Source organism: Cupressus sempervirens, chromosome 1 (assembly GCF_028749045.1).
Source record: "Cupressus sempervirens isolate cs-2001-9-10 chromosome 1, ASM2874904v1, whole genome shotgun sequence".
Lineage (NCBI taxonomy): Eukaryota > Viridiplantae > Streptophyta > Pinopsida > Cupressales > Cupressaceae > Cupressus > Cupressus sempervirens.
Window position 1 is genome coordinate 493,773,342 of NC_143118.1, and position 14,474 is coordinate 493,787,815.

General features: G+C 33.1%; 1 protein-coding gene across 3 annotated transcripts in view; it reads left to right on the forward strand.

Moving 5' to 3' along the window:
• LOC149578403 (U-box domain-containing protein 44-like) overlaps positions 1-14,474 on the forward strand; it is an 86,609-nt gene that overhangs the window by 49,346 nt on the left and 22,789 nt on the right. For all 3 annotated transcript variants that reach the window (XM_089828890.1, XM_089828884.1, XM_089828881.1), the window contains 3 exons: positions 12,299-12,857; positions 12,977-13,536; positions 13,661-13,970. In XM_089828890.1, the coding sequence (XP_089685016.1) occupies positions 12,314-12,857; positions 12,977-13,536; positions 13,661-13,970 (1,414 nt within the window). In that variant the 5' untranslated portion in view covers positions 12,299-12,313. The remainder of the gene's footprint in view (positions 1-12,298; positions 12,858-12,976; positions 13,537-13,660; positions 13,971-14,474) is intronic.

Below are 14,474 nucleotides of genomic sequence, written 5' to 3' on the forward strand. Positions count from 1 at the left end.
TTTTTCATCTACAATTTTGTTTCATCATGAAATTTTTTAACTATGGCCATCTTTTTTGAAAGTGAGATGGATCTTCTTCTTGGATAAACATCTCCAAGAAAGGATAGAGGGAGGTTACTGCAGGAGAATATATAGATGGCTTCAATGATGTTTTCTTTGGCACAGGATGAACTTTTAATTTTTCTCTCACACAAGCTTAGCTTCTTCTTGTTCATTTGGCAACCCCTTCTCATCTTTCCCTTCACATATTCTAATTCAACACTTACTCATCGCACATAGTGAGGTTTCACTTGACTATATGAGTGAACCTTGCACTAATTAGCATTTCAAATAAAAGCTCCATCTTCTGGAAGGTGTTTGAGCATTATAATATATTTCCATAGAGGACATGCTTGATCATATATTAATTGTTTATCTGCCTCAATGCTCACTGAACTTGAACTACTGGCCATTAAAAATAGATCACTATTACAAAAGAATACCAAATAATTTACTATCATATGAAATTAGAGAATTAAATTTTTAAAAAATAAATGCAACACTACAATATGTGCAGGATAATAAAAGTTAATAACAAACTTGAAAAATTTAATAAAAAATTGAAAGATTTATTACATTACTTAAAAGTCCTTTGTGCAAGCTAGGTTTTTCCTTTGGCACTTATCAATTGTTCTTTTTGAAAAATACCAACGATTTCTGTATCCAAGAATAGCAAAACAAGAATGAGTTTATGTAAAAATAGGATTGTTTTTGACAAATAACAATTAAAATGGGGATGCTTTAGGGTTTTAGGCACTTTTTAATGTTTAAATGTTTAAAAATTAATTTTAAAATGAATAAATTTTTACCTATTCGTCGTGGGAGTGGCCAAGGCATGTCCCTGCTACCTCAAGTTCGTTGTAGATACACCAAACTTGGGGCAGTGACAACACACCTTGGCTGCTCTTGGAGCACGCACATTACCAAACCAACACTTTTACTAGGCCCTCAGGAGAAGAAACCCAGTAAGTTAGTGTATATATATGTATGTATACCGTATCATAAGGTTTGGCAAATTTCATTTGTGAAGTACAAATTTCAGCGAACATTAAACATATATATAAAATTCGTTAAAATTCGCATGGAAAATGTCAGAAAATATTTTTATGCTTTTTGTAAAGCGTATTAGTGTTTTTAAGCTATTTTTCTTGTAAAACATTGCTAATCGTGCATGCATTTGTCTGCTGGCATCTATAAATGTGATTGTTAAAGATTCTTTCTGTGCATTTGATGTTGTTTGAACATGTTTGAGAGCTGCCTAGATGAAAACAATGGTAGGCAAGCATACTTCAAATCGTTTGAAGTAATAGTTGTACTGACTTTCAACCACCATTTGACGGAAAAGAACTATAAGTTGCATTTGCTGCGTGATTCCTTCCATTTCCATTGCACCATTGTTAATCTTTTGTGGTTGAACTACCGGTGTTTTCTCTCAGCTCCATGCAAGTTGGGACCTTTCTGTAGCTGAGTGGCGAGCTTTTAGCCTTTTTTGGATTACTTGTTTTCTTTTTATGCTTGCTTCATCTATCAAATTTTATCAAATATTATAAGTTTTTAATAATGTGATATTATTACTAACGTCAAATATATATATTTTAATCAAATTGTCTTTTTAAAAAAATATTCAATTTAGATTTTAAACTTTATACATAAGATTTAACACATCTAAAGTATTAATATGATAAGGTTATATTTTTAAATTAGTACATTTAAATATTTAAATTACAAATTTAAACTTTTTGATATTGGGTTTTTAATTAAATTTAGAATTATTTTATTACATACAGATGTAGCCCCTTCAGATCATCATTTGTGTACAGTTCATGAGTCTGGTCCGTAGTACACTCTAAACAGCTGTAGCTGCACGCAAAAGATGATACTGGAACCCCAATGTTGCTTTGCATTTGCTCCAAATTTTTTCTATTCAGACAGCCTAACTTTTGATTGGGTGGATGAAGAAGTGCCCTTTGAGAGAAATTTTTGCTGGGTACTGAATAAATATCAAACAAGTTATTGTCCATCAAGGTTTCCTCACAAATTTCTCTGATTTCAGTATAAAACGTATTCCACCCTTATTAGAACTCGTTAACAATCACTCTTTTGATAACTTTCTGAGTAAAATAACTAAATTTGAAAGGAAAGTGAAGAATCTGTTTGTGTATAAAACACAAATAATCAAGAGGTGTTTCAGAATCATGACAGCCATGCTTTTTTTTTTTCTTTTTCTAATTTTTGCTTTGGCTAGTGCATGTGATCAAATTACATGTCTTCCTTCTGCACTCATTATTTTTCAATTAACCCATTTTATTGACCTTTTTTTGGAAATGAACTCTGTAATATCCCCATGCCTAAATGTCAGCACTTAACTGCTTATGACTAGACCGATGTGTACCCTTTGTTTTGGTAGTGTACATTTTGTGCTGAATTGCACTACTAAAGCATATGATGCATTTTCTTAAACATGCTTGTAGTTTTTGAAAATTGTGAACTTTAATATTGAAAACTTATCTAGTGAATGTTGCAAAGGTTAAGGCTAAAAATCCAGTTAGGCTGATGAAACTATCATTTGAAACATAACTTCTAAGTTACAGGGTATGCTTAGGGGTACATTTGAGTACACCTTGTGTGCATTTCTGGGAGTTTGGGTGTGCTCAGATGCATACCCAAGTGTACCCAAGGCACTCAGTGTAGAACACAGATGTTCAACTGAGAAGGGGGCTGGGTGGGAGGTGAATCAGTAGAGATATCATCGACTCTTTAATCAGAGTCCTTTATCATATTAAGCTAATAATGTAATGTTTCTAATGGTCATCTTTAGTGACTTTAGTTTAGTTAGGTGGTTTCTATTTTTATCTTTAGTAAATGATTGTTTTCTTTAGAAACATCGTCTTGTAGTTTTTTATTTAAAGAAACTTCGTCTCCATTGTTTAATATCAAATTATCAATTTTTGTACATGGCATCAAAGAAGGTCAATGGGTTGTTAAAGAATTTGGTGAAAAAATTTGTGGCCTCTTGTTTATTGACGAATTATTTAATAAAAAATTCATTGGGCTTTTTGTTTCTCTGATTTTTGAGAGTCTGCGGTGGTCTATCTGAGGTTTGTGGGAGCCTATGGTTAGGGTTTTTGCAGTTTGTCGGAGCTCTTCGAGTTTGGTGATTTTGTGGTATGGAGACAGTGCTATTCCTTCCGTGAGAAGGATTTATTTGGCATTTTGGGTTTTCTGATTTTTCCCTTAAAAAATTAGTGGGTGGGATATCAACTGTTCAATAATTTTTTTCTTAAAAATTTTGGGAGGATATTTTAAATTTTTTTGCGTAAACAATTTTTTGGGCAGGGTTTTATTATTTTTGTTTGTAAAAATTTATTGTTGGTTTGTGTGGATTTTTCCTTAAAAATCATTTTGTTCAAGGGTTTTACCAAGGATATGTGGAAACCCAAGATGGGAAAAATTGAAGAGCACATAGAAAATATTGAGAGAGTGGGGGTGGGGGTGGGGGTGGTATTAGTATTTTAGCTTTTAAATGTAAAAAACCACATAAAACAGAGAAATAGAACAGGGAGAACAAACATCAAAAGGAAAACACCAAATTTCTCATGGAAAACCTTTTAGGGTAAAAACCATGGCAGATCAATAGCTTTTATTTACCAAATGAGCACCAACTCAATGGGAGCACCAACCCTAATTACCTATGTTTCATGGGTACTCATCCGGTCGTACCAATGCTCGTGGAGGTACTTAGTGGAGAGCATCATAGCTAAGGACTTTAATTATGATTTCTGATTTTTGTTTGCATATCAGCTTGCTGTTTGTCAAGCTTAATTTAATACATAATCAGTTTGAAACTTTGATAAACTACTGATTAAAAGTAAACTTTATCATTGTTAAGTCAGAGGTTTGTCATTTGCAACATGTAATTGTTATATGATTTATGATCTTCTTGTTCATGTTTAAATTTTGCCGTCTTTGTCATGCATCTAAACATTTAGCATACATTATTATTACAAACATATTGTAAATCTAAAACTGAAATTAATAGATTACATCTGCAAACTTTATTACTGTTCTTGTTTTGCAAACTCATTGTAATGATTCATATTTTCAGATTGTCTACAAAATATTAAATTATATTAATTTTTTTTGACATACCCAAGTACCCCTGTCCTATATTTTGAAAAATAGCTGTACTCATACTTGGATCCGTACCCTAAGTAACCAAGGATCCCCGTCCCTGTGCAACCTTGCTAATTATATACTTGAGCACCAACCCTCCTCAAAGCATCAACTTCATTCAGTTTGAAAATAGTTTTCGACTAAATGTCTCTAGCACGCTTGGAAAATTCTGCCAAAATATATCTTGCACCGAAAATGAAGATAGCTATTAAGAGCAAACCTTTTTTTTTTTGAAAATCTCAACACACAGAACATGCTTGAATCCAAAAAATTCTATCCGAGTAAGGAATAACTAGTAAATATAGATTCTTTTAGATTACAAAGTGATTCTAGAATTTAGAAAAATGTCACATAGCCATCTTCAAAGGTCAGCCACCCCCACTCACAATCAACGAAAGAAGCTGGAGCAGCCAACCACACCACTCAGTAGAAGATATCAACTTTTTAATCCTTTACCAATTTGAACTTTCAATGTATTTTACAAAACTTAAATCTGAATAACTAAAAAAATTGAAATTAAAATTAAAAATTGCAACCACATGATAGAGACAGTGCACAAACACAAAGGATATGTTGAAATCCAAGATGGGAAAAACTGAAGAGCACACAGAAAATATTGAAGACGAGGGTGGGGGGCATCATTATTTAGACTTTTAAATGCATGAGATGAAACCACATAAAACAGAGAAATAGAATAGAAAGAGTGAACATCATAAAGGAAAACACCAAATTTCATACTGAAAACCTTTTCGGATTAAAAATCATGGCAGATCAATAGCTTATATTTATCAAATGAGCAGCAACTGAGATTACATAAGTGAGCACCAACTCAATGAGAGCTCCAACTCTGATTACATAAGTGAGCGCCAACCCCCCTCAAAGCACCAACTTCATTCAGTTTGAAAAAGTTCTTGACAAAAATGCCTCTAGCATGTTCGAATAAGTCTACCAAAATATAACTTGCACTAAAAATGAAGATCGCTATTAAAAGCAATTTTTTTTGAAAAGCTCAATACACAGCATACATGCTTGAATCTAAAGAACTCTATCGAATTTTAAATGATTGAAGTAAATATAGATTCCTTTAGAATACAATACAGTTATTTAATACAGCAAAGCGTTACACAACTGTATTAAAAAATAAGCCCCCCCACTCACAATAAACAAAAGGATCTGTAGCAGCTAACTACCCAACTCACAATAAATGGATGAATTGGTTTTAAATAAACTCATCAAGCATCAAACTCTGAAGCTATCAGAATATTAACACTTTAGCAACCATACACCAAAAACCATTGCACCAAGAATAATACCTTAACTTCTAACAGACCTGTATGACAATGCCCAACGGCAGCAATAAACTACGTCTATTATCAAAGTAGATAAACTCACTTTCTTCCTGAAATAACAACGGCTTTGAACTCTTCACAATGACCACAATTCCCTTGTAGAATGGCATCCAACTTTATATCTACTGACCAATGCCTTCATTGTCTTCACCTTTGACATCAATGAAGGGAAGAAGAGACAGATGTTATGCTCTAGAAGGAATCCCACCGACCAAGAAAAACTGATAAAATACTTAACGAAAGTAATAGTGACAAATGCTGCTAAGATCTTCTTTCCTAATCCAGCGTCACAGTTGAAATGGTTACAAATCTTTTTAGGGCACCAATCCCTAGGAACCACCAAATTACTTATAAGAGCACCAACTCTTCCAAAACCACAATTCAATAATCTGAGCACCAACTCCGAAATTCTTAAAGCACAAACTCTAAGAATATTGCGATTTCAAGTTACATGTGTTTGCAACTTCTGAGATTTCTTTTTACAGCATTTGAAACATGTAACAAACAATTACACTTTGAACATGAACAGACTTCAGATAGATATGGTGTATAAAGATGATCTTCAAAAATCTGTGTAACTGTAAACAGAGTGCAAACTGAATAAATAATCAATATAAATCTGCAAATACCTCTTACTGTCATAAACTTCTTTCGGCAATCTCTGATAAACTTCTCTACATAATTTTAGAGCAAACTTGAGAAAGAAAACAAAATGATGCACTGTTAAACCTGATCTTGATCAAACATTATTATCGCACCTTCATATGGAATCACTTATGACAATATCAAACTTCAGATCTCAGAATAAATGTCTTTTTCAGAATATTCTTTCAAGCAACATTGCTTTCATAATCAACATCCTCTCCTTCTAATCACAACATATAAACCTTCACTTCAATTAGCACATACTCATTCAGGAACATATCAACTCATACATATCTTTTTCTTATCAGTGACATCTCCTGAAAAAGAGCTTAAGCAATTGCAAACTCAAACTCTCTTCACATGTGCATTCTCTCAACTTTCTTTGCATCGGATTGGATATTACTTGTTAACGATTACACACCCTCACAGCACTGCCTTCATCAAACACACCCTCACAGAACTACCTTTATCAAACCATAACATACTTTAAATAGGACTTGTTTTAACTCTCCGTGGCTTTGAAGATTGTTACAACCAGTTGAATTGATGGTTACAACCTATGCCTTGGCCAAGTCTTTTAGAAAGGAGTTATCAGTCTCCTCAATGAATGCAACAAATCTGATCAAATTTTGCAGAGTACAGACTTCCTTTCAGTAAATATCAATACTGTCTTTTACTGTCATCTTCAGACTCTAATAAAATCAGCATCTTGTTCATATTTGACTACATCAGTCTCTTCAACAGAAAGTTCAGAACGATCTTTGTTAGTTTATACACAAATAACTAGTACTTAAATACATAGAAATTTTCCAGAATGCCTGTAAGTACTTTAACAACTGTTATTTGACATCAACGACAAATTTTTCTAATATTGAGTGCCAAAAACTAACACAAAAAGATGTTTTTGACTTATTTTCATCAAAAAAACCTCAAAATGCCCCTAAAAGCATAATTTTGCCCAATACAAAAGTCATTTTGCTGTCTCCACTCTCTTTCTCATTTTCTTATTTTTTTTTGTTTTGGAGAAAGTTCCTAGACTCAAACCTGACTCTGATTCGGCAAGGGTAACTTGACTCATGAACTGGCTCAAACTTGACTGTGACTTGGAAAAGCAACAAAATCCTTGAAATTTATAGTTTTTTTAGGAATTAAAGAATATTCAATGCACCCATTATTGAATAAAGCTTAAAAACACAATAACATCATGGAATGGAAGGTAATTTGATCAATTACATAAACATATATTGATTACGTAAGTACAAAGGTAATTATAGATGTATTAAAAAAATTTTAAAAACTAAAATTAAAAATCAGGCGAGTCTGGTCATTGCGACTCGTATGGTCAGGGTCACAGGTTGTTTTGACCCAGCAGGGGTGACCTGACTCGCTGACTTGCGAGACTTGTGGTGAGTCTTGATTCACTGGTTTTGGAGGCATTGCTCCCAAAGCCCCTTTTCCAGCCTGTCGAGAACTTTTTCCTGCACCCCTTCTATTGTTGGGATTTTCAAACATCTAACACCATGTGCAGCGTATCATTCATTTCTGCCTCTCAAACCAAGCAGGGTCTCCACCCTCCAAACCCCACTAGTTTGTGGAATCTCTTGTTATATAAGAAATTTAATTACAATTAGGGTGTCTAGGAGGGGAGACCATAATCAAGAACTTAGACAACTAATATTATCACTATTAAATGTCAGGTGATAAAGATAAATATTAAATATTTAAATATCAATTGCTTCATTCAATTTAATATTTATCATTTTCACTACCATTTTGGCATTTGGTATTGATCAATGATGAAGTATCATACTCTCAAATGTGTTTAGTTTTACAATTCTTTATATTTCTTTAAATATTTTGTACACACACATGTATCCAAGGGCCAAAATTTTGCCCGTACCTTTTTCTTGTAACCGTACCTGTGCCTGCATCCATAATGACAACTTATCGTTATTGAGATATTATGAATGTAACTTGGAAAAATTACAAGAAACACAGGTCAATAAGCTAGTAAGGAAGTATATAACTAGCACTTGCACCAAAATGAGGTGCAATGGTGTCATCGATAGAAAATATGTTACATAATATATTGAAGGATAATGGTAATAGTCTTGTATACTTCTACAGGTCAATACCTCATTGTCCTCTTTACTTAGTCAAAATTTGAGTTGTGAAAGGTCCACCCTAGCTGATAGTGGTCTATAATTTGTGTTTTCAAAACCTTTGCCAACATCCTCCTTGCCTATGCCAAAATGGGAGCTTTAGAAGAGGAATGAACTTGAACAAAATATATAAGATAATCTATTAAATCATATACTAAAATAATTTCATTAAATAACTAATGAATAAAATATATATTTTGTAAAAGAACATAAACAATGCAACTTTTTTCTTTTAGCTTCTTTAAGAAGAAGATATTATGCCAAAAATTATGCAAAATATTATATATGTTTTAAATAGTAAATTTTCAATTTGTAAAAAATTGTGACATTTTCAAATAACTGATAAGTTTTGTTTTTGTCTTCTATTCTTAATTGGGACAAAGAGTTATAAATGATTTTCTATCATTCAAATCACAAAACTTAAAACTTATAGCATATATTTCTATTATTATTTTCTATTTAAAATTTTAACAAATTAACAAACATAGTGTAAGTACAAATAAAAACATATAGATTACAAGTTAAAATGCTCTATAGTTACAATACTTTAAAAGTAATTAAATTACCAAATTTTTATTAACAAGAAAATAAAAAATTTCAATCTAATATAAAAATAATCAAAACAAACATTTTTGAAAAAATAAATAATTCTAAAAATAAACACATATTTAAAGTGGATAAATTGACATCTCTTTTAGGTTTAAAGTAAAATATTAACAAATACATTGTATAACAAATAAAGTAGAGTTAATATATCAAATACACAAAATTAATGCAATATAAAAGTATATGTTAAATTAGAACTAAAGTTCACATAAATATATTATTTTTATATTATTATTATTTTTTAAATGGATAAGAGGCCAAAGCCAAGATTAACTATTATTATGTATAGTAATTTATCAGTATTATTTATTAAGCTTGAATAGACTTGAAAGAAAACTTTAGCTGCTTTAATATCTAAAACATCTAATATAAAAATTTAAAAACATAATTATATTAAAATATAAGATTTAAAATACCTATAGAAACAATAAAAGTAACACATCATACATTATATAATACAGTACAAATAATATAAAATCAAATATTCAGACCTTGACACCAAAAATTGTTTCTGAAATCAACTGTGTTTTAAATAAACACTTGAGATCATACTTTGTGATCTGACATGCTAATTAATCTCATTTTTGAGGTTGTAACACATTATTTAGCAAGAAGGCTGCAATTTTTTTCTGTATATAGCATTAACAGCTGTTACTATGCTAATTATCAAGAAAAAACAAGTAGACACAGTCATCCACCATGAAATTAAAGTCCAGACTTTTCTTTTCATTAAGCCAAAAAAAATCATTTATCACAAAATTTTCAATCAAACAATTTGTTCCTAATCTTTGTAAAATCCAAAGCAGGAGACCTTTCAGCTTCCTTGTAAAAACATTGGAAGACTGGAGAAGGTGGTGAACCTTTCAGCTTCCTTCTAAAAGCATCATAAGACTGGAAAAGGCAGTGATTTCCACCGCTATTATTACTCATGGTTGCTATCGCTGTATGCTGTAGCCAGCTGTAGACAGTTGGTCCAGAAGAATATTATTCCGCAGTAATTAAGTCACCCAAATTCAATTCAACAATTGCGGCTAACTTTTAACTTGTTTCCATGTCAAACATTACAGAGCAAGTCACCAAGGGTCCATTTGGTTCATGGAATTAGCTCTTGATTCAAAACTGGGTTTTGTAAAATCAGGTTTTGTATTTCGAAATCTAGTTTTGAGAGAATAATTTGTCCCGTTTGGTTAACGTGGAAGATGAGTGGGAAGATACATCTTCCGTATTTGGTTCGTAAAATTGGATTTGAATGTGTACAGTCTTCAAGGGATTGGTATGCCTCTATGTTGTAGCTTGAAAAGGTTTTGATGTAAGAAATATCAGTGTAGAGCGATGGTATTTCATCAGCTACAGGAATGGGGAGGCAAAAATAGAAATAATTTTAATAATAAAGGCTCTTTGTAATGTTTGGAGTGAAAACCCTATTTAAAGAAAACCTACAAAGTAGTTTACATACCTGGGTAAATGGAATCCCTGCTATACAGAGTTGCATTGTGATTTTTAGGTGTCAGAAAAGCACACTAACCTGCAACAATTGGGAGCTATGGCAATGGATGCGTGGCATTGAAAGTAAAAGGAGCACAATGCAAATTAGTAATTACTATTTCATTTTCAGGAAATTCGATGGGCTGATCAAATGCAAATTATTGGAATAAGAATCACAGTCAATAGGTACTCGATGGTCCAATCAAATGCAAATTATTGAAATTAGAATTGCAGTTTAAGAATCATGGTTTAAATTATTGGAATAAGGCTTATCCCACATCAAGGAGGAGCTGAAGAGTGTTGCACCTGCATTTACAGAATCTAATGCCAAACACCTGCATAAATGGAATACCTGCAGAGTTGTATTTGAATGCCAAAAATACAGTTGCCTTCAGTCGTTGTTGTACAATGGTAAATTGTATTTTCATTTGCTTCAAATGGTGAAAGTTACCACAGCACAATGGTAAATCGTCTTTGTTTTTAGGTAAGAAATTCAGCGAACACAAAAGAATGGTTCATTTCATTTTTGGTGTAATCACCAAAATGTCAAACCTTGGATTCAATTCCCAATTCCTGCTATTTCGATGGAAGACTGGTAACCTCATTTTGGGCCAAAATTAGAAGACTACAGTTCTAATTCTCTTTTAAGATTTTTGACCCAAACGCCCATTTTGACAAAACTGGATTTTGTGTTACAAACTTACACCCATTTTGACAAAACCAGATTTTGTGTATCCCAATTCCGGTCCAATTCCGCGAAACAAACAGGGCCCAAGTGTTACTGTTACATAAATGCTGCCAGTGTTGATGTATAGCATCGGTAGAAGTAATGATGTTCATCAGACGTGCAAATCTGTATCAGGTTTATCTGATAATACTCATTAATGTTACTTATATATATATATATATATATATATTATTGTTTAGATGATTGTCTTAAACAGTTGGTTGATGTTATTGTTGGCAGACAGTATTATATCGGTGGACATCTTTAAGTATATACTATCTGTGGTCGTGTATTATGCCTCCGATTGCTTGCACTAAAGCATTGTAAATTATTTTGTTTACTCTAACAAACAGGTGTTAGTTATGCCTCCGTAGATGCATATAAGTGTATGCAGATCGCTGAGGATAACAATCAATACATGGCATTATAAGTTCCAGCGATCTGCACTATAATTACAGATAAATTCTCAACCTTCTTCTCTGCACTCTTCGTTGAAAGACTATCAATATATTCCTTCTACAGTACGTGTTATCAGCAGTCTTCATTGGAAGATTTCCTACATCTCAGCAATTCAAGAACATTCACCATTTGAAGTACAATTCTGTTCTGCAATTATTTAAGTAAGAATATCTATCATTATTCATATCTACTGTAATAGTGTTGTCTATCAGAGATCACTAAAACTTAACAGCCAGCAGCCACACTATTACCTTCTGTCACCAACTTTACTGGCACCGCTTTTTATTTCCCAGTATGAGACATCATTAAATCCAACCAAAGTCTCTAATATAATAGACTATCGGCTAAATAAAGACACAAAAGTTGATTTTAGAACCAAATAATATACAATTACCCTTTGGATGCTCGTTTCAATGCTGGTAATTTCAACCTCTCTTCTGAACCATGCATTAGCTTTTGCCTTAGAACCAAACTTTGGCTGCTGACAATCATGTATGTGAAAATATTATTGCAACCATTTTCTGTATAATATTGGTGCTATTTTGTCTTTCCTTGTAATATGTGCAATAATTAAGTTCTTAGTATTGTCTATTGAATATATGGACAATTTTATGCTAGCTAGCTACTCACCTTTATTATATTTTTGGTTGCAGAAAACTGCTTCTCAGATGTTAGAAGTAGAGTTGCCAGAAGTGGTCATTCTTTGGCAGTCCCTGTTGAGTAGATTTTCTGAGGTAGCAAGCTTTGCACGCACTGTACCAGTTGAGCAGGAGAATTTTGCTCAATTGGCAAGCTTCTTAGAAAATATTTGCTCCATTATAATTGAGCTGCAAAATGGAAGAGATAGCTCACCTTTGATAAGTGAGATTTTGGAGGCATTATTACGGGACATTGAAATTGCCAATCAGCTTGTACATATATGTAGCAGAAGACGTCACATACATCAATCCATTCAAAGCAAAGATATAGTGAAACGACTGGAGAATGTAGTGCATGATCTGGGAAGAAGCTTGAGACTTATTCCTTTGTCCTCTGTTGACAACAACAAAAATACAAAAGTTATTATTGATTCTCTTTCTCGGCGGATGCAAGAGGCATATTTTTGCTCAGCAGATGTGCAAAACAATGAGTTAGTAGAAGTTGAACATGAGAATTCACTAAAAGCAGAGAACCTTCAAAAACAGATCTCAATCAGCATCAGCCACTCATTTGGTCTGTTGTAATGATGTTGAATTAAAATCAAGTTTTTTAATAATTAGCAAGAGTTATGTAGACCTGTTCTATGTGGTTTTTGTTCTATCCTTATGTTCTGTGTATGATGCGTTTTGCAGGGAACATGTTGAACAACTCTGAATCATTTTATGACCATGGTAGCCAGTCAGATGATAGCCGTCATTATGACCAGAGGCACATTGAGCCTCTATATGAAGCATTTGTGTGTCCTTTAACAAAACAAATCATGCGGGATCCAGTAACATTAGAAAATGGTCAAACATACGAGAGAAGTTCAATTGAGCGATGGTTCAAGGAATGCCAAGAGAGTGGAAGGAAACCTGTATGCCCAATGACAGGAAAAGAACTGAAAAGTACAGAGTTGAACCCTAGCATAGCCCTTCGTAACACCATTGAAGAATGGACAGCAAGAAATGAAGGTGCTCAAATTGATATTGCTCGTGCTTCCTTAACATCAGCAAGTTCTGAGGAAGAAGTTCTATATGCCTTGAAAGACATACAACAACTTTGTTTCAAAAGTAGGATCAACAAACATCGTGTGCGTAATGTTGGATTGATACCTATGATTGTTAACCAATTGAAAAGTGGCAGTGAGAAAATCCGCTGTAGAGCTCTTGAAGCTTTGTGTTTGCTGGCAGAAGATGATGAAGACAATAAGGTCTCAGAATTTGTTTGAATGTTTCATTTCAAATTAGGCCTCATGCTCCCTTTCAAGGGACTTCTTTGGCAGCCTCTGTTAGTGTATTTCATTATATTTGACACGTTTCAAACTTCTTTGGCAGGAAGCTATTGCTGAAGCAGATGCAATTCGCAGCTTTGTTAAATGTTTATCACGGGAACTTTCACAGGAGAGGGAGGAGGCAGTGTCATTGTTATTGGAGCTGTCTAAGTCCCCATCGTTGTGTGAAAAGATTGGCTGTGTAAATGGAGCAATTCTCATATTAGTTGGAATGACAAGCAGCAAATCTGAAAATGTTGTGGCAGTTGAAAAGGCAGAGAAAACACTTGAAAATTTGGAACAGTGTGACAAAAATGTTCGTCAAATGGCTGAAAATGGTCGCTTGCAACCCCTAATAACACGTCTTGTTGGAGGTATCTTCCATGGCTTTATTTATGCCTGTAGTTATTAATCATCAGTTCCCTTTTCCTCTCCACTTATTTTAGGAAGGGTGTTCTTTTCATTATTTGTAGTTCTTTTGTGTAGTCCATGAGATTAAAATAAAGTTCCTTTTGATTCTATGTTTGTAATTCTACATTTGCATATATTAAGTGAACAAGAAGAAAATATAAACAGGGAAGTTTATAAGTGACAAAAGATTATATTATGTAGTCAAAAAGTTTCAGAAATCAAAGTCTAAAATCTTGGCTGATCAAGCCTAGCTGATTTCTTCCTTGGACATACGCTATTTCATAAGTTTATTTATTTTTTAGCTTGCTCAATCATATTTCCATCTCATATCTCCATCTTTTGTCTAGATTGCCGCTTTCATGACTTTTTCCCTCTCTTACCATTTGTTTTAAGTTTTAATTATTCCAACATATGCCAAGTGATCATATTATATGGCTTCATTTGTATTCGGGAAACATTCATGTTTC